This window comes from Lathamus discolor, chromosome 6, assembly GCF_037157495.1.
Source record: "Lathamus discolor isolate bLatDis1 chromosome 6, bLatDis1.hap1, whole genome shotgun sequence".
NCBI lineage: Eukaryota > Metazoa > Chordata > Aves > Psittaciformes > Psittacidae > Lathamus > Lathamus discolor.
Genome location: NC_088889.1, coordinates 56374040 through 56398634, shown reverse-complemented (window position 1 = coordinate 56398634; position 24595 = coordinate 56374040). Strand labels below are relative to the sequence as shown.

Genomic DNA, 24595 nt, shown 5'->3' with positions numbered 1-24595 from the left:
GAAGAAAACAAAAGGGAAAATGGCAGAACAAACTAATAGAGGAAAGAGGATTTCTCAGAGACATCCAGTGTAGACAGAGTTTTGTCACACATATATATCTATTTCACACCTTTGCATTGCATCTATGTATCATGCAAATTTCTCACACTATTTTACCTAAAATTCACCTCCTATTAATTATATAATTAGTCAGACAAAACTCATGTTCTTGTAACCGTATAAGACCAGAACTACTCCCCGGTGAAAATTTGTGTCAACATAAAGGAATGACCTATATAGATATTGCATTTTTTATTATTCAGAACTTTGTTCATTTTTCTGGTTTTTCCCACCACTCTAGTTAATATTTCTGCATGGGTTTTGCCAAAACAAATTCAATATCTTTGATGGTATGATGTGTGTACAATCCACTTGCGATTTTTCAGTTTAAGAAGCTATCCCAAACTCAAGGGTGTTAAAACTTTTTCTACTGCTACTCTATGTTTTCAGTTATACCCCTGTGGATTCACATATGCATTTTAAATACTTCTCTAAAACACCAATAATTCCTCTTTGAAGTACGAAATGGAAACCAGAAGATCAAACATTTTCAGTTCATGACTTTCTCTCACTACAGGAAGCACTCTGAGGTCATATTTTGACAGCAATTCCCTTTGTCTTTCAGTCTTGAATTGTTTTCCACAGCAATTTTTTTCAAGTAGGCAGATTTCTTTCGTAGCTGCTATTGGGTCACAGTTTTTAGATCAACCGATAACTGAATATCTCCAATACCTGCTCGCTTACGGAATACAAACTTAAAATAACGAGTGATAGAAGAAGTTTCACAACCTCAAAGGCAAATACAGCCCAATGGATTTGTAACTTCCGTGTATTTGACTTCACTGCCTACTGAGGTGAAAGATCCAACTGAAGCTTTTCCTATGATTAGGTTATATATAAGGATTTTGGATTCTTTCATTCAACAATAAACTGTCGCACAGCAACTTTTCATGTAAAGGTAGGTTTAAGAAACCCAACCTGTCTGAAGGAGTCAGGAAAAAATGCTTCATCTCAATCTAGCAGTCTGCTTTCACAAAGACTGTGGGAACTTAGTTTTCTTTGAAACGTCTGTCTATCAAATTCAGCTGAAGTCAACCAACAGGCTGAAATGTTAGTGGCATATGCCCCTTCACACACACTACGTAGAGTTGCATAAAGCTAATTTCCAGAGGCAATTAGGCTAACAATACAAATCTTGTTATCTTCCTTTTCTACTCAAATTGCAAAACTGACAGCTATACAAAGTGAAGCATTTTTGCTGTTGTTGCAATGTACTACAACAAGGTCTCTTCACAGTACTGACTATAATGCACAGACAACATCTGAAACAAAGATTTCACAAGGAAAAATATTATAGAGCTCCTATAATCTTAAACTCTGCTTTATAGTGCAGCTTGCACAACACAGCACCTCAAAGTGAAAGGTCTTCCTGCCCCAGTGCTTCCTCTTCAATCCCTCACCTTTCTCTGCCCAGGCACTCACACTCATGCTTGCTCTCCTACCAGCTCTGGTACTCCGTTTTCTGCAAACCTAGTTTACTCACTAAACTGAGAGGGTATTGAATCATATAGCTACTGACCTCTCCACTTTCGGCTGAGATGAATGTAGATTTCGGGAACTGCAGGGCTTCCTGTCATACTGAAAGTTGGCTCTGATCAGTAAACTATCAGTCCAGAAGCCACATAAAATGTAACAGATAATAAATGAGTGAATGCTGGGTAAAAGTAACATACTATTTTAAGTCAGGCCTTGTTTAAGTATGAGTGTTAAGATGTCCAGCTGTGCCTGCACTGTGTCCTGTTAGACTGAGCCTATGCTCAGATGTTTCTTACACAGGCCTGGATTCAGACTGCATCCAAACTAAGTCCTCCCATGTGAGGACACTGGACTCTGCTCACTCTCACACCAAGGTTTTCTTAGCAAGAAGGAGATGAGCAAGATGGAGGCCATGGCACAAACTATCACAATTTGCTCCAGAGGATAATAATACCACCAGGCTGTGAGCGACTCGTGCAGTTTAAGGCACATTGATAAATCCTGAAACAGGATTATGAAGCAGATAAATTCATCCAACAAGAGTCTAGAACTAACAGCTCAGGAGAAGAAGCAAGTAAGGGGCTTCCTCTGAGGGTTACAACATAATTTCTAAGATATTTTCATGATGTTCTGTCTTTTTAAGCATCAGAAAAAAATTAAAATAGATAGAGGCCTCAGTCATTCCTCAAACACACCACTTTCCTCCTATAATAGCCCTGCTGGGCTAGCAAGTTTGCCCAGCTTCCCAAGGCAAGATCATTGAATGCAGGTGAGTCAATATGAGGAACTGGACTGATGTGGCTATACAACTAGGAAGGTTTTTTCTTTGGAAACCAGATTGACTGTAAACCTATCAGTGAACATATAGAAAAAAAAGTAGAAACTGTCAGGAAGAAATTATGGGCCAAAGATAAAAATTAATAGTGAAGTACTTGACAAAGTACCAGACTTTGAACAGACCCAGGTTATACCTCCTTCCTAAGATACACAAAACTAGCTCAGTATATTTTAAGTCCAATTGTTTCTAGCTGCAAAGTACTGAAAAATAATTTAAAGTTTATGGATTAAATGTGGAGGCGATAGATCTCTCTCAAAGTCTCTTACTTTTGTGACACCCAAATAAAAGCAATTCTGCTGTTGGTATGTGGGTTAGAATACTTGCTGCCAGAGCACAGAACAATATGGAAAGTAATAAATGACGTGAAACTAATTTTCAAAAAAATATAATTTAAGTCCCCAATGCATCTAAGCCTTAATTGTTTTAGTCAGTTCCATACATTTAATGTCAATACGACTATGGTCAACAAATCCATAGTATTGCCACCAGAAGTTCAGAAAGCATTAATCACACAAAACCTCTTGTGCATAAAATGCAAAAGATTTTCACTAAGCTTCAACAGTGCAAACATAAGAAAGGAAAGAACCTGAGAGCTACAGCAGGTGAGGATTCGCTGTTTCTTTAGATTAAAATAGCCCAGCAAGATCTTCCTTCAAACTGTGCAGCATATTCAACGCAAATCACTGAAACTTCAGACAAAATTCTAACTAACCGGTAAATTTGCAGAAAATATACAGGGTAAGATTAAATATATCACCAGAAATGAAATATTTTCCATTCCATTTTCCCTGACATGTGCAAACCCTCTGCAAGGAGGAAAGAAGACATTATTTTTGTTAGTACCCAAGGGTCTGTTTCCTTGGGAAGTATGTGCCTATCCAGAACAAGTAGTTTGGTAAGTAATATAATTTATGAAGGCTAGTTTTGCACGAGATGAAAACTAAGAGTTTTGTTTCTCTGCTGTCTGTTAAAGTATAAACTCAAACAAAAGCTTTTCCTGGTGTTAGGGCATTTTAATATTTCTTTCCCAAGCATATTCTCCAAATTCTATAAAGGGAGAGCTTTGACTGAAGCCTTTACTTCCAGCGCAACCTAAAAGGGTTTACAAGGGCCACTAACTTTCATGAGACTTAAATGAATGTAATACTTTTTAGGCTTTTTTCTTGTATCTCAAATATTGTCACCTAATTATCTAAGGAGTCCAAAAAATATTCAGGTGGAACTTTTAAATAACTGTGCTGCCAGCCTGTTTATCTAAGTCCTTTCCTGAGGAAATCAGGGTAAAAACTGTTCTGGGTTGGTTGGGGTTTTCTTAAAGTGAATGCTATGATGAACACTGGAAATAAATACGCAGGTTGATTCTCTGAAATTTTCATTCATTACTGCCATTTTATGAAAGAAAATGGCAACATAGTGAAAGATCTCCCACAAGGCAAAGGCAGCTGTTTGTACATTTAGAAAAATATCTAAGAAGTTGGAGAAGTGTAACACTGAGTTAAACTGCTCAGGTAGCAAGAATGCGAGAGAGAAGTGTTGATTATTCCTTCTTTCTTCAGTAGACTGTTAACACTGCTTTTACTTGATTAACATTTCATTCTGGTAACCAGACAACAATGCAGCAAAGGAATAGAAGTGCATTCTTGGCTGGAAACAGTAAGCGTGAGTTCATCTCCTTTTTTTCTATTGTTAAGAAAGCTAAGTTAAGAACTCTGGAGCCATGGCTTTAATATTCTCCACAGCTCTTCACAAAAGCCTCAGTGAAATCTGGGTCCTGTCATAGAATGACAAGAAGATAATCTGTGTAGGACCTTCCTTGATTAGGAGGTGCTTTCTCTTAATCAGATGGAAAAAAGTCTCCTTGTAAGGAACCCCTCCTAGTCCAGAAATTGCTAACAAATCTTTACAGAAAAGTTTAGTCAATCTGCTTAGAATCCAAGTTAAACCATTTTCTCTGGGCTTTATAACATTACCAAATGTCCCTGCATACACATAGGTTCTTAACTTCAGCCAAAGCAGAGTTTTAATCCAGGCAAGATTTCAACCTGAAGTATAATCCTCTGTAGCATTAACATCTGAATGTTCCTGGAAGTTGCAGTTCATCAAGTGTCACATACCTTGTCATCTCTAAGGAGAAAGGAAATAAATAAGTGACTAAACTTTGACAGCTGTTAATCTATTACCAGGAAGAAGGCAGATGTACTGTTTCTATTTTGTGGCATTATTCGTGATTTGCACAGAGGTAGGTAGGTTCTGGGTCAGGTTTGTGACATATCTAAACAGAATTCCCTTATATAATGAAAAGAAACATAGGTGTATTTACTTAATAATTACTTTAAAAAAAACCCCAAACCTCTTAACAAATCCTAAGGAAGCTTTGCACATGTTCATGTTATTATTATTCCCTTCTTCAGCATGAAAATCAAAGCCTTGAAAGGAAAGAGTAGTTAAACCAATCTTCTACATCCCATTCCAGTGATCCATCATCCATTCACTTCTCAGAAAGAAAGAGTTTATATTTTTCATTTAAAATAGTACCTCTAGGATCTTTAATTCCTCATACTGCTACAACCTTGTCTACTTAGGGATGATTAAAAGCATTTAAGTTTGCAGCTAGTTTCTTTCTTAGCATTCTGCAATCTATATTTTGTACATCCACCATCTTCCCACATGTATAATGGAAACTCAAAGAATAAAACCTGATTATTTTTTCTGTTAATTCCATGAGGATACCTATTTATGTTGCCTATATTATGAAATGGAACAGAAATACTGAAGTTAGGTGAAAAATATTTAATATTTTTGAATTTCATTTTTTAATGTAGATCTGAAAAACTGTAAGCTTCCTCTGAAATTTAAAAAAAAAAATCTGATAGTTATAATCAATTATGTGGGATAATAATAATAATATTGTACTAATGCTGGCCACTTGAAGTAAAAAATCAAACTAAGATTATCATACAAAAATTACACAGTAAAAACACGGAAGGAAAGATGAATCATTCCTTAGTTTGCAATCCTAGTGTTGGAAAGCTTAAGTCTTTTTTCCAAAGCTAAATATATAACTTGAAGAAGAAAACAGTCAAATTTGGTTGGTTCAGTTTTGACTGGAAACTACCTGAATATCAGCCTACAACACTGCTATTAAAATACAACCAAAACTAGCAAAACACACAAAAAAGCCCAACATGAAACACATATGAAGGATTTATTCATAAAAACATGTATTTAACATTAGACACTGAGTAATCTCACAAAGATTTCATAGGACCTATGCAAAAAGGGTAACATCTAATATTACCTGTACAAGCTCTTGGTATAATGTTGGAAGTAGCCCTCCATTAGATGCTCCAGTTTCAATTTTTCTAAATTTTATCCCTTTCACAAGCAAGCTGTTTCCACTAAGGTCACTCTATAATTGGCACTGTTGTCACAGCTTTCATAAATGTACAGGCACTATACCCTGAGCATAAGCTATGAGCTGTGATGCCACATGTCCAAAGGCCTTCTCCAGTGCCATGTCAAAGTTTGTTCTGTCCTTGACCCCTCAGAGCAATGGGAGAACACTTTTTTCCACCTGTTCGGGTTCTGATTTTAACAAGATCAGTATGTTCTGAACAAGGAGAATCAAATGGGCTGCCTGTTTCACAATAAAGTTTCATGCTTGTTTCAGAAGAGGAAATAAGCCTGAAACCACACAGTACTTCTTGACAAAGTGGTTTGCTAACGGTGACCACAGCATGTTCAAACCTGTTGCACTGGAGTGGCCCACCTGTCTCTCAAGGTAACAACAAAGTTTGGCACCACTATCCAAAGAAAATAACTGTTTTCCACATTTTACAGGAAAATTGCATCACCTTGTCAAATGTTCGGCCTATTCTCCACAGAGAATGCTGACTGCCAATAACATAGGAATGACCCAAGCCCCATATTAGAAAAGGGGGAGAAAAGTCTCACTTCTTGTTTGGAATGTCACTAGACTAATTGAAAGGCACCAACAAAATTCTGCTGGGTCTAACCACATATTTAAATATGTAGTGAGTGGCTTATAAAAAGCATACCGCACTAGACATGCAATTAAGTAAATATTAATATGCTTTACATGTGCTGAACCATTTATCTAGACAATACTGAATATCATGTTTACATGAATGCAGTAAGCACTAAGAAGAACTCCTACTACTGTATGTGAGAAAAAGAAAGACTGAGAAAGAAGAGGAAGCCATTGGAGAAGCAATTTCTCTGCACATTTTAGAAAAAAATCTTTCCACTAGCTGAAGAGACGATTTTTCATTGCAGGTCTGAAATAAAATTAGTACAGTTCTTATTTTATTTTTGGTCAGCAGATCCTTTGAAATGGCTATTTCACAAAGAGAAATGACACCTTTGTAATTTTAATATATATTCATGTAAAATAAAATTGGCAGTTCCATGTTAATAAACCTTAAGGAAAAAAAAATAATAAAAAAAATCAGTTGCTGAACTATGGTGAGTAATTAGCCCCTTAGCATCCCCTTTCTCCAGGAATGCTTCCTCCTGAGCTGGCTCTTTTAAATAGCTCCAGTTCTGGCTGCCTTTGTTGAGCTTGGAAATTGTGCACATATGAGAGAAATTAAGCCCTCATTTAACAGGGACACATGCCTGTCAAGTCCAGAGGAACAAAGGCTGGTCCCTAGGGGCTACTCAGCTCCCTGAGGCTGCCACTCATTCTGTTAGCAATGCTTACCCTTTACAGATTGTATATAAAACCCAATAAATCATTTCATCTGCTCTGGTTAATATACACATGAGCCTGGGACTTTCTTCAAAGTATTTTTTTTCTTTCGCTTGCAACTCTATTCATGTATTAAGAGGTGACCTATGTTTGCGAGAGTGTAGCTAGGTTTTTACCTTTATGTAATAACATTAATGTCTGTGAAGTAAACTTGAAACATTTACTGTCAGAAATAAAGACATTTGATGCTGCATCTATTTCACACAGGAAATGTTTTATTACTCTTTAATGGTCAGTAATCATCAGTGTCTATTGTATAAATTACCAGTATATTCTGTTATGTATTCAGTATATTCCTCTGAAAGTTACATCTGAACTATATGCATATTTCAGCTGATAGTAAAACAACAAGATAAATAAAATGACAGATGTGTAGCCTTGCCTAGAAAGAGAGTATTTTCTCAATTAAAACAAACCAAACAGGAAAGTAATACACTGAGGACATCTTTAGTTTTGTTCTTTAGAAAGTGTTATCACAAAGATGCATCTATACTATCCTAGATAAAACAAAACAAAAAGGACTCTGATCATTAATAAAAACAAAAACAAACAAACCAAACAAAGTGATAACTGAAGTAAACGCACACAAGACAAAAATATTCATACACAATGTATCAGCTATCTCCAAGCACTCTAAGGTGGATGGGCACAATTATCCCCATATATAAATGCACACACAGAACAGAGGGATATTTTACAGCGAATAATAGAAAGAAAAAAAAAGGCAAAATGAAATGAAATGTCATTTTCAAGCAAGCTCTTTTCTCTCTCCTTTTTTTTTTTTTTTTAAAGAAAGATAGCCTAATTCTGCACTTCTAGTATTAGACTGACATAAGTGGAGAGAATATGAACAACACCACCTGAGGAAATGGCACCCTGCACTGCATTCAATGAAGCAAAACTCTCACCAAGTTGAGCATGAGTTTTTCTGTATACTTGAGTGTAGGATTAAGCCAATGAAGACAAGTTACTGCTGTAGAATAAAACTAAATTAAAGCGCAGATTTGTAACTTCTTTCTCCTGGATGGTGAACACAAAATTTCAATCCCTGCTAGTAACAGCGATCATTTATTGTTTTGTCCACTTCACAAATATTAACTAACACATTAAAAGCATGCCACTTCTCCAGCAACAATATTATGCTTTGTATTAAAACCACAAAATAAAGAGGGCTGACTGTTCTGACAGCTTTAATCCTGATGATACTGGGAGCCCCAAGTAAAAAGAAACTGGTACAGCATGGAGTTTTCCCTGCTCAGCAGGCAGAGAAAAAGCAGTTCTGGATTTGATAAGTAAAACCAGATATAGTCAATGGTTATATGCTAAAGCCTTGCAATTAATGAGAAACATCACTGGTCCAATGAACTCACATATCAGTGCAGTCTTTGAAAAGGCTTTTTCTCCCATCATGTTAAAAAACTTATTGACTGTACAACAGTCACAATTTTTTTGTTTAAAGACTTGTTCATGCTCCACAGCTGTCAAAGGAGAAAAGAGATAAGATATCAAGACTCCAGGTCCCATTTATATATTGAAAAAAACCCACTGCGTGTTGTTATTATTGATATTTTTCACTGCAAATTTGTGTCAATGTAGCCATGAAAAGTGCCTGACAGGAGCATGACCTCAATACAAGGTGCTTTATAAATACAAAGATGTAGCACCTTTTCCTGAAAGATCTGACAATCAGAAGAAACTATTGTAATAGTGGTTCATCCTACTTAAGAGTAGTAACCACAGTTAAAAAAACATCCAACCTTAGACTATAATCAAAGGCTACAATTCTGTGTATATTGAAACGAAGATACTAAGAAATAATTACCTTATAAGCATAAATTCCTCTAAAGAAAGCTATTGTGCTATGCTTCTGCAATCCTAAAAGTGGCAGAAATGCAATAAATAAGCTGTTTCTTAGGATTAAAAAACTGTACAATGCAATGCATATATCTACATGTTCAGCTTAACAGGCATCTACAGCTTCTTCTCCCCCATACACACATAAAATGCATTTCTGAATAATGAACTGAATTAAAACCAAAAAGGTGAACGACTGGGTCTACTGTGCAGTCATAACAGTCAGGAATTATCTCGTAAGTATAAGTAAAGGAAAAGTAAGCCCTTATCTCCAAAAATAGGTTTGTCATAACAGTAGCTGTCATTCTGGAAAGAGTCTGACTAAACCTAATTTTTGTAAGTAAGGACTGGGTCAAAATTGAAATCCCTGATCCAAAAGTCACAAAACAAAGACTTTCATTTTGGCAGAATGGTTCATTCCTCAATACCCATATTGGATTTACCTGGTTAACAGAAGGTCTGTTTCTAGAGTAGGCTAAAAGCAAGTATGGAATGCACACTGTGTAACTTCTTGGATTCTCAATATAGACATAATTTACCCAGCCTGCTTGTTAAACCTTGAGCAAAAACTATCAGAAAATCTGAGCCACTTTATCCACCTACTCTTTACAAATCAAAATGCAAAACGTTACCGTGAAAACAAGGGAGAATATGCAAAGGTGTTATATGCTATGCATACCACTGACATAATACTTTAATAGGATATGCTGTAATTTCCTGCAATTAATATCTTAGCAGAGCTATAAGGGCTTTTTTCCAAAATTATACCATTGCGTTTACAACACGAAAATTAATGTTGTGTCAACCTTTCCATTATAAGCCCCCTTTTTCAGAGGTTTATAACTTGGCTGTAAAAACATATTCTGGCCTAAAATATGGCATGCAAGTTCTTCATTTGGAAGCAGTCATTTTGATTAAATAAAAAACATTATTTAATGGCTGTTTCAAGCAAGTTTTTTGAATATCCTACAAAAGTGTGTGAGGGACCGACAAGTAATTAGGCATTCTTCAAACAAAAATAATTCTTTTGCCACAATAAGCCACAGTTCAAAGGCTGTTCCACTGCCATGGAAGTTGTTCCACATCTATAAGGAAAACACATGGATTTGGGAAACTACAGACTTCTTCAGTGAGAGTTGCCTCTCCTCTTGCCTCTCTCTGTAGGCCAGTGGCTACACTTACGGTCAGTGGCTCAACCACATGGGAGACTCATGCTAGCTGAAATGGTTTTCATTTGAGGCAGGGGAGAAGGAGAGATGAACAAACATACATTTCTCTCTCTGGGTAAAGTGGACTCACTCTGGCTAAAAGCTCCAACAGAATAAATTCAGGCAAGTGATAAGGTGACAGAAGTATGACAGAAAAGAAGATCAAGAGATTAGAGAACCACCCTACGAATTCTGAAACCACAGATTTCAGGTCTGTCAAATTTCATATAAGAACTGGATCAAGTCACTTAGGAATTAGAAAATTTAACTTAGGTGTTTAAATTAGGAACCTCATCTAATCAACAGAAGGTAAATCACAGCACCTGGACTGCTTTATATATGGAGCCAAAAGTCCTAATTCAGTCACCCAAATTAGATATCTAAAATTAGATGCCCCCAAATATCTATATGCTTTTTATTCTGCCTCAAAAGAGTGCTGTGAGGATAATGCACTTCAGCTTATGAGACACTCAGATATGCAGTTACACAGGAGATGAGTATCCTGAAAATATATCATCAATAAAATTCAATGAGATGGAAAAGGCAAAGCTAGAAATGGGATAGTAGAGTTCTTCTTACAAATCACTCACGTCAGAGTAAAAAAGAAGTGCCGTAACTCCCCCTCTGAGAAAAGTTTGATTCTATATTTATCTTATATAAATCGCTATGTCAAATAAGGAATCTCAGTCTCTGCTTAGGCTATTAGGTGTACATTGCACTACGACTTTTAATGAATAGTATGAGAACTTGCTACAGGTAACAAAATAATCTACCTGATCTACATTTAAAACTAACTAGATGCTCCTCTAACTGGTAAATCTCCCATTTACAGAATAAAAATGACGAATACATTACTTTAAAACAAAGTTCCCTAACTCAGAAGTGCCCTGTCACACTGTGGGGCATTGATGTGCCTCAAGATGGATTTTACACTTGACCATCAACAGTGGATTTCTTTGCTTTTATTATTTGGTGTTACAACTTTAATGTTTTCTTAACATACTGTCATTTGGGTGGATGAATAAGATAAATAAGATAAATGAATGGTGCATTTCATAATGCACCATTGTATGCTATTTACATTGTTTATTTTCTTTTTATTGAATGATTACAAACTTCAATTTAAAATTAATAACATTTTGTGGGAGTCACTGCATGTGAATTAAGTGTGGTGATGTCAGTGTATCCCTCTGGAATTTAAAAGATATTTCACTGTGTTATATCATGTGTCGCACAGTATATCAATTTTTATTTCCCATCCCTCAAGTATGGAATGCACACTGTGTAACTTCTTAGATTCTCAATATAGACATAATTTACCCAAGCTGTGCAAATGCCCAACTTGCTGAAGATTTATATAGAAGACTAGTTCTTCCAAGCAAGGAAGTCTTGCATACAACACAAGCCACTATATTATCTATTATTTGGGGAGAGGGGGTTCTAACGCAACAGACAAAAGGAGTCAGGGTGCAAACCGCAGTCATAAACCAGCTTTTCCTTACTTAACAACAACTTTAAAATTAGATAGGTAAATTTCAGATAAGCCCACTCACCTTTTCTTGAGAGCTATGCTTTGACATTTTTGCAAGTGTCTGGGTTATCCGGTTGAATAAGACAGTGAACATCAGTAATATACACTCACTTTACTTTTACATATATGCCATCAAATGTATACCAAATGTTAAACAGAATCTGGTTTGCTCATTTACCAGTTCATATATACTACTACTTCTTTTATGTGAATTCATAATTTCTGGATGCATTCAGACAGCAATGCACTTACTTCTTACTTGCTGTCATGATATTAATATATTTAAAATATGGGGTTTTTATGCACAAATTGATTCAGTAATACACTTCCATTCTGTAGCATTCCCAGAATTAAAACTAAAAAATATGTTGATTCTTTAGGCCAGGAATTAGTCCATCTAGTAAATTTAAGATTTTACTGTGAGATTTTAAAAAGTACTTTACAATTTATTTGTACTATCACAATTTATAAAGTACTATTACAATTTAAAAAGTACTTTACAATATTAATTACAAATTATTACGATTTTGGCCTTTTTACGTGGGGCTGTACTTTATCATTTTTCTCCAAATACCTGCGTCTGCAAACAGAAATTTTGACCTCTGATATCACATTCCAGTCTTACCTGTATATCTGAATATTGCCATAAATCAAGTCATTTCAATATTAACATTTATTAACTATTTTCTTTATTCACCACCTTCTGATAAGTGTGTCAAATACTATAGTTGGTTTTGTTTGCATTTGGTTTGTTTTGGTTTTTAAATGTAATGCAAATTGTGATTGTTTTCCCTCTTGGTCATCACATGGTTGTCAATCACAAAAGCCATCACTGAAAAAGTAACTAATTAGAAATGAAAGGCCAATATCTTATGCAATTTCTGTCAGTCCTGGGATATGTTTCAATGTAACGGTGATGTAAGACCTGAAAGAGCTGATGTGCTGTTTTTTCCAACTACATCTATTTGTCTAATAAAAGAAATTACATCCCCTAAAACTCCTGCCTTATTTATATCTTTGATATTCAAACCACAATACTAGTATTCTAAGTCCTTCCTCATATGAGATGCTGAATTCTGCTAAACTTATGTAACAACACTTAGATATACAAGTCATCAAATTCTGGCTATGCAAGTATTACTCAAGCAAATAAGACATCACAGGATCAGTCCTGTTGGTAGGCTGCCAGTCGGCTCAATTTCTGCTCCCTGTTATCCATTTTAGTTTGTGCACATGCCACATTGGAAGGAAACTGGTTTTCAGTTCTGGAGCAAATAGTGCATTATTATTGCATTATTGCAAATTTTGCAATATTGCAAAGATTACATTATGCAGACTGACAGAAGAAGCGATGCATTCCTGTACTACCAGAGGCATAGCACCAGAGAAGCTCAGAGGGACATAATCTCTACCACACTCTCTGGGAGATAGACAAGAATGTCTGGATCAGAAAGCACTGAGGCAGCCACAGCATGTCGCTCCATGCTTGGCTGGAACAGGCAGACCACCAGCTGAGAGTGACCCCTGGGCAGCAGTACAGGTGGGTAGCAAATATTTGCTTGATCCTCTGCTGTTACTTAGAAGCTGGTATAATCTGCCCTTAAATTAAGAGGGCTCAAATCTGAAGCCCTACTCTAAGCAAAGTTTGTAGAACGACTGTTTGGGCTCAATAGAATCAATGAGATTTTAGTCCCTGGCTCTGACAGAGGCATGGCTGAGAACAAGCCCTTAAGCCACTGGCAAGATTGCAATGCAGCACACCCAGAGCAAATGAAGCAGCAGTATTTGACTGGGGATGCCTGTCCCTTCATTTCCAATTTTAAAATACACGTGAGAGAGGGAAAGTGGGAGGGCAGCTACTATTGCTTTCTCCACCAACATGAGCCTGAGAAACAATGACATTTACTCCGGTTTAACTAATTTCCACACGTCAGATCATGTTCGGCACTCATGTGCCAAAGTCCTATTCTTCAAGTCTGTTGAAATACCACTTTCTGAAACATGTGTGCTAACATTTGGCCAACACCACCACAAGATCATTTTATTAACTTGTAGCTCATTTCATAGACTGCTGCTCATGTTGCTAACATATGCTATTCCACCATTTACTGCTCTATAATTAGAGAAGTCATATGAAAGAGATACACAAGGCTTAATTTTTGCATTAAATACAATTTGTTTAGACATGGGTAGGCGAAACAAAGCTATTTAAAGGAAAAAAGAAAAAAAATACAGTGAATTAGAAAACAGCAAGACAGCTAATTTAACTCTTAAACGGTCACAATACAGATTTTATAAACCCAACCCCCACTTTAAGACTGCATGCAGTTTTAAGGACTGTGTTAAAAGTCAAATCCAGAACTACTTTCTGCTTTGCCAGGATAAATCTTGTTTCCAGGGGCTGAGTGCCTCAGGAGCAGAGCAGCTAGAACCTTCCTTGCAACTAGGGGACCAAGGCGCAAGACCAGATGCTTAAGCGTAGCTCAGGAGGAGTGAAGCTTTAGCACACACAGTGTATCTTTTTGCTTAGGTCACCACCATGCTGTCATGTCACTTCTCTTTCCACACAGCTGACAGAGAACATTGCAAGCCAGCCAGCCACAAAGATGGCTTCGGTTGGAAAAAGTTGGCCTACAATAGACCTTTTGCTTGGGTAATTATCAAATAATCACTTTAGACATTATTAATAAGACACTATGTAATAATAAATAAACTACAAAACATCTGACTTTGATGTTTAACATATTTGTCTTTCTTCCATTGGATTAGTTTCCATTTTCACTAAGCAAATTAGAAGCTGGACGGGAGCTGTGATGCCATGCCTACAGCAGAGCCCCGTGAACTTGAATCAAGGGTTTAGCAGCCAACTACACAATACGTGCACATAACAGCATTTTTTGTTTCCATGTGTATACAACTGCATTGCAGAATGGAGTTAGACATAGATTTATTTTTTTTTAAACTGAACTGTCAGAAAAAAAATAAAGAAAAGAAAAAAGATACCAATGACAGCTGGGAACCTATTCATAAACAAACTGGAATTTAAAAGAAACGTATCCTTTCTGCTGTAAATTAACAAACTGCAGCTACAGTTTATTAAGGCACCAGAATAATTTACATTTTCTACTGCCATAATCTTGACTGCTTATAAATTACAGCACTTTTACCTATTCTTTAATCCAGAAACATCATTATTAAAATGTTTGATGCAGGCTACAGTGCATCTATCATTACTTGTAAAAGTTAATTAGATTAGATAAAAGAAATAATTAGATTTGCATTTTTATCCTGGTTTTAAACTTCCAAAGAAGATCACAACAGTGTGCCTGTGGGCAATTAAAAACAGCATACAGCAGTGAAATATAAAGGCAAAAAAGGTCCGGGTTTTTTGAGTAATTCGTGATTGAAGATACAATTACAAAATATTTTAAGGGTTTGCTGAAGCTGGGGGCTATTCCTAGACTTCTAAGCTTTGTTTATAACTCTTGCTCTCTTTCAAGGGAGTATCTGATCTGTGTACCCTGCCAATAGAAGTATCAAATTGCTTTCAATGGCTTTATTTGGTTCTGTTCAGAGATTACTGGAAGGGGATCAGTTTCATGATCAATAACTAAAAAAAAAGTAAAGAAGGTGGGGGAGAATATTCCCTAGTGCCAGAACAGTAGCATTGCAATTGTTTTTTGCTTGTCGATGCTAAGAACTTCCAAGAGCATAAGTGAACTCACAATAACTGGATTCCAGCTTGTGCATTTTCAGCAAGCTCACTGCAAGGAGCTTTAACCTGTCTCCAAAAGGTAATAAATGAAAGGTTCGGCTCTTAAAAATTGGAGGTCAGTTACATACTTAATGATGAAGCATATCTTTAAATCTATTTCTACTATTATTATCCTAGCAAAAAATTAATTAACCAGGTCAGGGAGGCTATGAGGGCTAATGTGGAATGTAATTATTCCTGATCTTTAGACATGTACTTCACATAAAGAGATAGTCCTTATTCAGCTCACCAGGTACCTGAATTGTCAGTAGTTAATCATGGATAAGAAAAGACTCATTGGTTCAGCCTCTTAAGTGTAAGTATGATTCAAAAGATTCCTATTCAAGGACAGTTTAAATAGTTGTAACTTTTATGTTACTATTCTTTTGTTTGTTTACTATCACAGTAACCATGCTCACTCTTTCTGACTGAAAGACAAAATCCAAGAAGATTAATATGAAACTACAGCAGATGAATGCATAGATTAAAACCTGAAAAAAAATAATTAGGAATTAGGAATTATTTATAGTGGCTGAATTAAAACAAAATACTTACGAGAGCAGAGGAACCCAGACTTTCTATGCAATGGAAATCATACTGATTCGAACAGAAAATTACATGCTCTGCAATGGCACTAAGCATAGTACAAGGAAATAAGGTGAAGGGAAATGATCCAAATGAAAGCAATTTGGGTCAGCTGTCACAGTAATACCCATGACAAGTTTTTGAGGAGAAGCTGAGTAACTATTGCCCCCTTTAAAGATTTCAGCCACAATTTAGGACTTGCCCTAATGAAGCCTGCCCACCAGAGGAGGGAAGCCCTCAAACGTTCATCCCTTAAATATACATACACCCACACCCCTGAGGGAAATCCTACCTATAGCAAGATGCTCCAAGCACCAGTGAGATCAACTCCCTTGCTCAGCTGATTGTGGTGGGGTCAGAAGCAGTCCTCAAGCCTCAAACTGAAAGAACTGAATTCTGGCAACAAGGCATGGAATTCATGGGGATTTCAGGGTCTCAAGCAGTTTTCAAGGTTAGAACCATTCCAGACGTGCAAGCCTTGCATCCTTCCAGCAGCCTAAAACTGTCCACTGTTTCTGTTCATCATAAAAACAATCATCTGGAGAACTGAGACAGTGTCTACACTTCAGTTTTCTACTTTTTTATGAATTCCATCCAGAGAAGCCAGTGTGACTTCAGTATTGGTATTGAGGTTTCCTGGGAAGATGATAGGAGGGAACCTGCCTCTTGCTTTAATTCCATTTCATCTGTAGCCCTTAAGGAGCAACACATGTCAACTGTGACATTTGTCATCAATTCAATAGCAACAAACCTATTACGAACTGCATAGGCAACTTAGCAACTAACTTCGCTCCCAAGCAACTTCTGGCTACCGAAGAAATTGCCACAAAATTACGAATGAACAAATAAACAAAGAACCATTTGGCTCACAAGCAAATGGACTATGCAAACTGGTATTTAGCCTAGGAAATAATCTCCTAACAAGCATTTTTTTTTAGTAATCTCCTCATAAAATCAATGTATGTTTAAGATGGCATCTGTTCTACATGCACAGTGCTTCATACTGGAACCTACAATTTTCTTTGGGCAATAAGATGCCCACTACCAATCTGGCTAACCAGCTGGGAAAGGAAGCAGACCTCACTGCCTCAAATACACTGATTAGATTCCAGTAAAGATAAATAAAGAGGCCAAACTACTGAGACCTATGCAGTAAGAGTAGCTCATATTGGCAAGAATTTTGAAGCAAATATAGGGAAGGATCACCAATACATAATTTAGCTCAGATGAACAGAACAATCATTAAAATACTTCTTTGTATTCATGTCTAAGAAAGGATGGGAAAGAAAACTTGGGAAGTTTTCAGCACTATGTGAGAGAAAAATTGAGAGTGAAGAAGAAAATGAACCTGCAACTTATTTCAAAATGAACCTGCAACGTATTCTAAGACTGCATTTCCCCAGAGTCAGTGGAAGGGTAAAGCTGTTGGAAAGTATTAAGTCAATTTAAACATAAAGTACCTTTGAACTTTTTACTGCAAAGCAGGATACTTCCCAGTAAAACATATGCAAATAACTATTCTGTTTAGCAGACACCTATGTTTGTCTTAGCTCTTATGGCAAGTTAAGATTTTTTTGTAGGATGCTTTGTTTTGTGAAACCAGACTTGCAAATGGTGTATCTTTTCTTTTCACTATTATTATGTCTCTTTTATCCTTTATATACACCTAACACAAACATTCAGTCTTCCAACAGGCAATGACAATAACTGTGTTTTAAAATTCAATTGTGTCTTTCATCCCTTGTATCAATGCATTTATGTATGTTGACTAAACTCCTTTAAGTGTAACCAAAATTGTAACCTGCATTACAATGTTTGCAAAAGCACTTACAACCATTCCTTTGGGATGAGGGAAGGAAAAACTTCAGCTTTGGCATCTAGTAACATGGCAATCAGCTGAGTAAAGGAAAAAGGTCCAAGCTTATAAGAAATGATTGGCAGCACAATCATTTGTCAGACCAAACCAAAATAAATCAAAGAACGGGTCCATAGAAATGCTTTCAAAGTGCAAAGCTGAAAAGGTAATAGTCCCATGTTAACAGTGTGTCTACCTACATGATGCTCCCTGCATATTTGCACAAAATTAAACCAGGTTCTGAGTACAAGTACACATAATTGAATATCTCCAGAACACAAAGGTACAGTTACTCCAAAAGTACACGGTACACATATACCTGTGGGTCTTTGTACAGAGCAGACTGGTCCCAAGGACTTAGTACTGTCTCAATCCTGTTCTACAGCTGTTAGCTTTAGTTTAATGAAATGGAAAACATTCTTCTAACCTTCTTATATAGCAACTTTTGCCTTTGTAGAATAAGGAATTCTATAAACAACGACTGAGACTGCCTTTACTTCACAAAATACAAGTCAAACTGATTGCAGATTTCAGAATTCAAGACAAGATTTAAGAAACACTTCATAACTTACAGAAGAAGACTCTGCTTAGTGAAGAAAAGCTCTTTCCACCAAAAAGATGCTTGACAATAATTTTCTAAGACACAAAGACCCTCCATAAAGAGCATCTTTACCGAGGCTTGTTAGAAAAGCATGTGGCTGCTTTATTTTAAATCCTTCCCTCTCCATAAATGGAATTTAAGTATAATCAGAAGAGAGCAATAAAACACACTGACCTGAATTTGCTGCTGCAGTAGATTGATTTTGTGCTGCTGTTGCAGAAGTTGCTGCTGTTGTCTTGCAATCTATTAGAAATAAAATTGCCATTAAATTAAAACAGTAATATTGAAACTTTAATATTATTGAGTGTAAAACACCTTATTAGCTAGTCTTTATTAATATTTTTATTAAGCATCATTTAGTGTAAAAAAAAGGAAAAAAAGGATATTTTAGGCGTATGTGATGCAAACACTTTAAATGCAACATAAAACCCATAAAAGTCTTGTTAGCCAATAAGAAATATGTATTTTAAACACTTGGGCCTTTAATTCCACACAGCACAGAAACATGGGTTTATCTGTTCGCACGTGTATAATCTTATCACTATTCAACAAAGTGTTTAAACCTGTGGTGATCTTTGACAATGATGCATTACTGTTAGCTACAATAGGAATGAAACACATGCTTAAAATTAAGTGCTTTGCTGAATGGGGATGGGATTACGCAGGTGCTTAAGGTTAAACACACATTTTCCTGCTTTGCTGAACTGAAGCCTTAGCTAGTGCTGAATAGTGAAACATCTATAAATACAATGTCACAGGCCAAGCTTCTCTAACTTTATTCACAATGAGCAGCACATTAGTTTCCTTGTAAATCTGGAAGTCTTCCTTGGAACTACTCAAGTAGGGCCTCATTCTGTACAAAAGCAATACCTGATATTCAGTAACATCCTCAGTGCGATTCTGTGGAATATGTAGATATTCCTGCCCTCATTTGGTAGATTCAGTAAGGGATCTGGAGGGTAAAGTTTCATTCTACCCCTTCTCTAACATAGATGGGGAGAAGCAAATATTCAGGGCAGGGAACACTAAGACATTAAGGACAGAGGATCTACCACAAACACCCCACCCCCTGAGTCCCACAAAGAATCTAAAATCAGCATGCAAGAGCAGAAGGCAAACAGGATCCAGACCTCGGATCACAGAGCTGCTTCCTGCAAGGAGTAGCATGGACTGCTGCTACAGAGAAAAGGTTTCAGGGGGCTGAGGCAACTGGGCTTCTGCTTTAGAAGGGTAACTGTCCAGCAGAGAGAAACAAGGTCAAGATTTGTGTTTCCTGGAAACTCTAGCCTCAGCACTTCTGCTACCTTCATTTCTTAAATATAATTTCCCCTCCTATAAATATTTATCTAGAGCAGAATAACCACATAAAACAGCAAGAAGTGGTGACAAAGGTAGTTTGGTCACTCAAATCCACTCTTTCATTTTTGGCAAACCCCCTCCTGATCTCCTTCCCTCCCTACCATTTTCTGAACACGCATTCTTTGTTATAAACAGAGAAAAGCAAGTAAAATGTTTTTATGATTAAAAAATACAGGAATGTAGCAAGGTTGATTTGGAAATAAACAGTCACATAGTTTTAGTGCAAACTGTTCAGATTAACTCAAAAGGAATCTGCAGTTACATGTTAACAGCTTGTAATTGTGCACACAGGGATCGAGTCTCATTTCCTTAATCTCTCACTTTGTCACCTGGACTTAACTCTGTAATTTTTTTCACTGTATACTCTGTGTATGTTTCATACATACAAATATACATACATATTTTTTAGACAAAAAATACTCTGTAATTTTTTTCACTTCTACACTTAAAACTCACTTTTGTATGGGACACCAACATAAAATTCATAATATTTTATGTCTTGCATATGGCCTGAGACAAACTAAAGTCTACATGATTCTGGGGCTGGATCAAGGCAAAGTGCCTCACAGAAAAGGAATCAGGCAACTATCTTATCCAACTACATTGATGCTTTTAAGAGGGATTGAACTCCCTTTATGAGCCTGGTGTTCAAATATTTCTGGACAAATATCCCAGTAAATTCAATAAAAATATGGTGGATGAAAACATGAAGAAGCATGCCCTAGTCTGCTAGTGAAAAAGGCAGTTCAAACAGCTAGCAGACTGTGTGCCCAGGTAACCCCGGGGCAGCACCTGACACCTCAGATCACCTATTGCCAGATTAATGGCCAGCAGTAGTGTCTACGTTTGGAAAAGCAACTCTAAAAGTAACTGTGCTACAGAGAATATTTAAAATCCTGTATGAGTGCTTGAGTTAGTACTTTTAATGAGCAATATGCCAATTGTGCTATTCCACCTCAAAAATGTAGTGCTTGTCATTAAAGATAAGCTCTCTTGGGTTTATGTGCACATTGTCCCTGCTGCTAAGATCTCAGTGAAGGTAATAGAAAGATTATCATGATATTTAGCTTTGGAAAAGAATTATTTGTAATTTCACATTGAAATCAGATACCACATGGAGCTGCATCATGGGTGTTTCTTTCTAGGTGCTGTATCTTTTTTCACAGACACACAGTAGCCTTTGTCCAGAATTGTTTGGTGCTGCTACTTAAAATGGGAAGCTATAGCCTAGGCAAGGATGAGATTTTTGCTTCCACGTGCAAAGGCACTGATCTGCTGGAGTTCAAACTGCTTGTGAACAGCTTTTTGTACATGTGTGTACAATGTAATACCCTTTGAATAGGCATTTCCTGATGAAAACCAGAAATATACCCCAAAACATCTAATGTCAATGATTCCTCTTAGACAGAACAGTACTGTGATAGAAAATGTATCCAACACCCTGCAATGCAATTACCATAGCATAGTCTTGATGTATAGGCTTGACACAGTAAAGTAGGGTACACAAGCACCATGTGGCTCAAATTCTGAATTTTATTTGCCTATCGGTTGAGCTACATGCTCGCTTCATTGAGCATGACAACCTAGTTTTAAGTGTCATTTAATTTTCATTTTGAAATATAATTACAAAGTGTTCACTGTAAGATATCACTCGTCTGCAAATGTGTCAAGATTAATTTGTGCTAGCTTATTCACAAGTGTCAATAGTTAATTACTGTGTCATCTCTGGATGGCTAAATGACATTCTAACTTCTGATTTTTTACAGTGTTCCTTTATGTTATTTTCCATTAGGGGATGAGTCCATATTCCTACATGTGGGCAAATACTCAAGCACATAAAATACCAGACGTCACAACTCATTAAAATCAACAGAGCATATATTGCTGTATATATCCTATAAAATACATTTAACTGAAAAGATAATTCTAGTAATAATGTCAGATTCCTAAAAACCACACATTAATTTGGATCTGTCTGATCTAATGCCTAGGGGACTAGTATATGCAATCACTGTTGTTACACTTTCGTACAATGAGAAAAGGACAGCTCTTTGCACAACTGCATTTTTTTCTTTTTTTTTTTTAAGAAACCCCCCAAAACCCCAAACAAACAAACAAAAAACCTACAAAAAGCCCCATATCAAACCTTACTTGTAGAAGATATTTGAAGGTTTAAAGATGTTAAAGGTTTTTTGTTCAATTATTTTCTTGTCAAAAAGAGGAAGAGTTAAATAATGGTTATAGTCTGGCTTATTTGTAACTCCCAAATTTGCATCTCAATGCAAGAAACAAGAACTGTGAAATCTATCAAATGCCATTTATTCTGGGAAAGAAATTATTTGAATGCCCACACCCACTTTTTTTCTCACGGTCCTATAATATTTCCCCTTTCTGGAAAGAGATGTCATTCCTGAAGATATTTAACCTTTGTTAACAAAAAAGATGAAAGGAAGCACCATGCAGAACAGTGTTTATGATAAGCATTCTGCATGAAACATTTTTACAGGTTTCTTTCTTGAAGCCTCACCTGTTCTTGCTGTTGGCGAGCAAGGTCCATTTGCTGCCGTTGTTTTTCAATTTGTGAGGCTGCCAGCTTTTTCTGTTCGTCATGGGCAGCCAAGAGCTGCTCCCGTAAGCTGATCAGCTGGGTGATCATAGTAGAGAGCTGTCGCTCTTTTTCTGCCAGGCTTTCTGGTGTACCTAAATGTGCAGGAAAGATTTACTGTAAATATGAGATAGACAATAGCTACCAAGCAATAGTCACAAAAAGAATGGCTGAATTGCCAACATGCTTATTTCAAGTGGCAGCTTGCATATATATTTTACTAACAAATCCCAAAAGAATAATCTAGCACATAGCTTTGCTGTGCCCTAAGCAGTGGAGGATATAACAAAAATTGAAGCAGAAAAGATAGAGTATTTCTTTTTTTTCTGACATGAGTAATTAACGATACACTGTGTACACATCCCTATATCTTTTCCATCTAAATCTGCCCAGTGTGATAAATAAATACAGTCACAGTTTATTAGACATCATTTTCCTTAACTTTATATATTTAGCTGTGGGTTTTTGGTTTTGTTTTTTGTTTGGTTGTTTTTGTTTTGGTTTTTTTTTCCCCAAGTATGTAAAAACATGGAAAAGAATAGTTAAAAGATGCTGTTCAGTGGAAGGAGCAGTTTAATGGTTTATTGATCATTTCTCTAAAATACCCACATATCTGGTAGGTCATTTGGGTAAATGTAAGCTTTGGTTATGTGAATGTGAATTGAAAAAGAGCTCTACTTGTCCCTAAGAGAAATGGCTAACCTGAGAAAATGACTTCAAAATTTTCATGTAACTTTCAAAGTTTACTCTACAGAGAGCACTTAATTAATATGAAACTACGGTACATTTATTCTTTGCACTAATGATGCTTAATGGTCTGTTTATGGGTAAATTGCATGGGTCTCCTAAGTAGAGAGTACAGGGTCCTTTTGCAAATCAATCCAAAAATATCCTATCTCATCTATGAATGTATTACTCTGTCACAAACAGCAGTGTCATCTTCTATATTTTTGAGCTGTATTTTGCATTTCCTTGTGTGAGCATTTCAGACCCACAGCTCTGTAAGAGGTAATATAATTACAGTAAGGTAGCAGTTGAAGAATATTGGAAGAACAACTGAAAGAGGTTTACAGTTGAAAGTGGGATAAATGAAGCAATTTTATGTTGTACAGGAGAACTGAGAGATAAGTGAACCAAATCAAGAACTAGGTCTGTAATCTGCCACAGTGATATGAGAAGTGGCACAAAAGAGAGGGCATTCACATATTCCCTTTCTTCCATTCAAAATAGAGGACTGTGATAAAGAAGTCGTAGGACTTCTGAAGAGGAAGAAAATGTGTGAGGAACAGGATCTGGGAGGGAATGGAGAAACTGTCACTAAAATTATGACTCCACCTTCTTCCTAGCAGTAAGACGGATATCTTCTAGGGAAGAGAAGAAAGAGGTTGACAGGTTTCATAAGGAGTGGGAAGACAAAATAGACTCCTGACAAGCAGGTGACAACCTCAAGCTGCTCTGCGACTTACATTATGCTATGATGGGACCAATATGATTCTTAAACAGAATTTCATTTGCAAAAGCAGCATACAAGTAAACCTCTGTCTGTAACCTTTTTCCATGGAAAAAGAAAATGCATGGCTTATGTTATCCACTCTAAACAAAACAAACTCACAGAAATAAGGGTACCTGTTTTTCTGGTAATTTCTTAATTGCATTTAATGACATAAAGTACAGAAAATATTCAATTTCTTAGCCACTGTTAACTACCTTAGTCTTAAAAAGAGTCTGCAAGAAACTGATGTTCCAGTACCTTGGAATGACAAATCTTAATTCACTATACATGTGACACAGGCCTCCAGACAAGGAAAAATGAGTAAACTCTTTTGCAGTAGAAGGTTTAGAAATGCTTAGTAATTTTCCTAGTCACAAGAAATATGATGGTAGCATGAAGTTAAAGCTGAAACATACTTTAGTATTCAGACAATTCATTGCAAAACCTTAGTGCGATATGCACAACTGAAGCGAAAGAGTCCTGTGCAAACAGTTGTTTCAAAGCAGCAAAAAAAAAAAAAAAGACTTTTGAAAGTAAACTGAGGCAGGTGTAGGGCCAGGAAGATGT

The 24595-nt window shown here is 36.5% G+C and overlaps 1 protein-coding gene across 6 annotated transcripts in view; it reads right to left on the bottom strand.

The window, feature by feature from the left end:
* Positions 1-24595, bottom strand: part of SOX6 (SRY-box transcription factor 6) — a 322923-nt gene that overhangs the window by 128922 nt on the left and 169406 nt on the right. For all 6 annotated transcript variants that reach the window (XM_065682941.1, XM_065682940.1, XM_065682945.1 and 3 more), the window contains exons 5-6: positions 22459-22631; positions 18747-18815 (exon numbers count right to left, since the gene is read on the bottom strand). In XM_065682941.1, coding sequence (XP_065539013.1) covers positions 18747-18815; positions 22459-22631 — 242 coding nt within the window. The remainder of the gene's footprint in view (positions 1-18746; positions 18816-22458; positions 22632-24595) is intronic.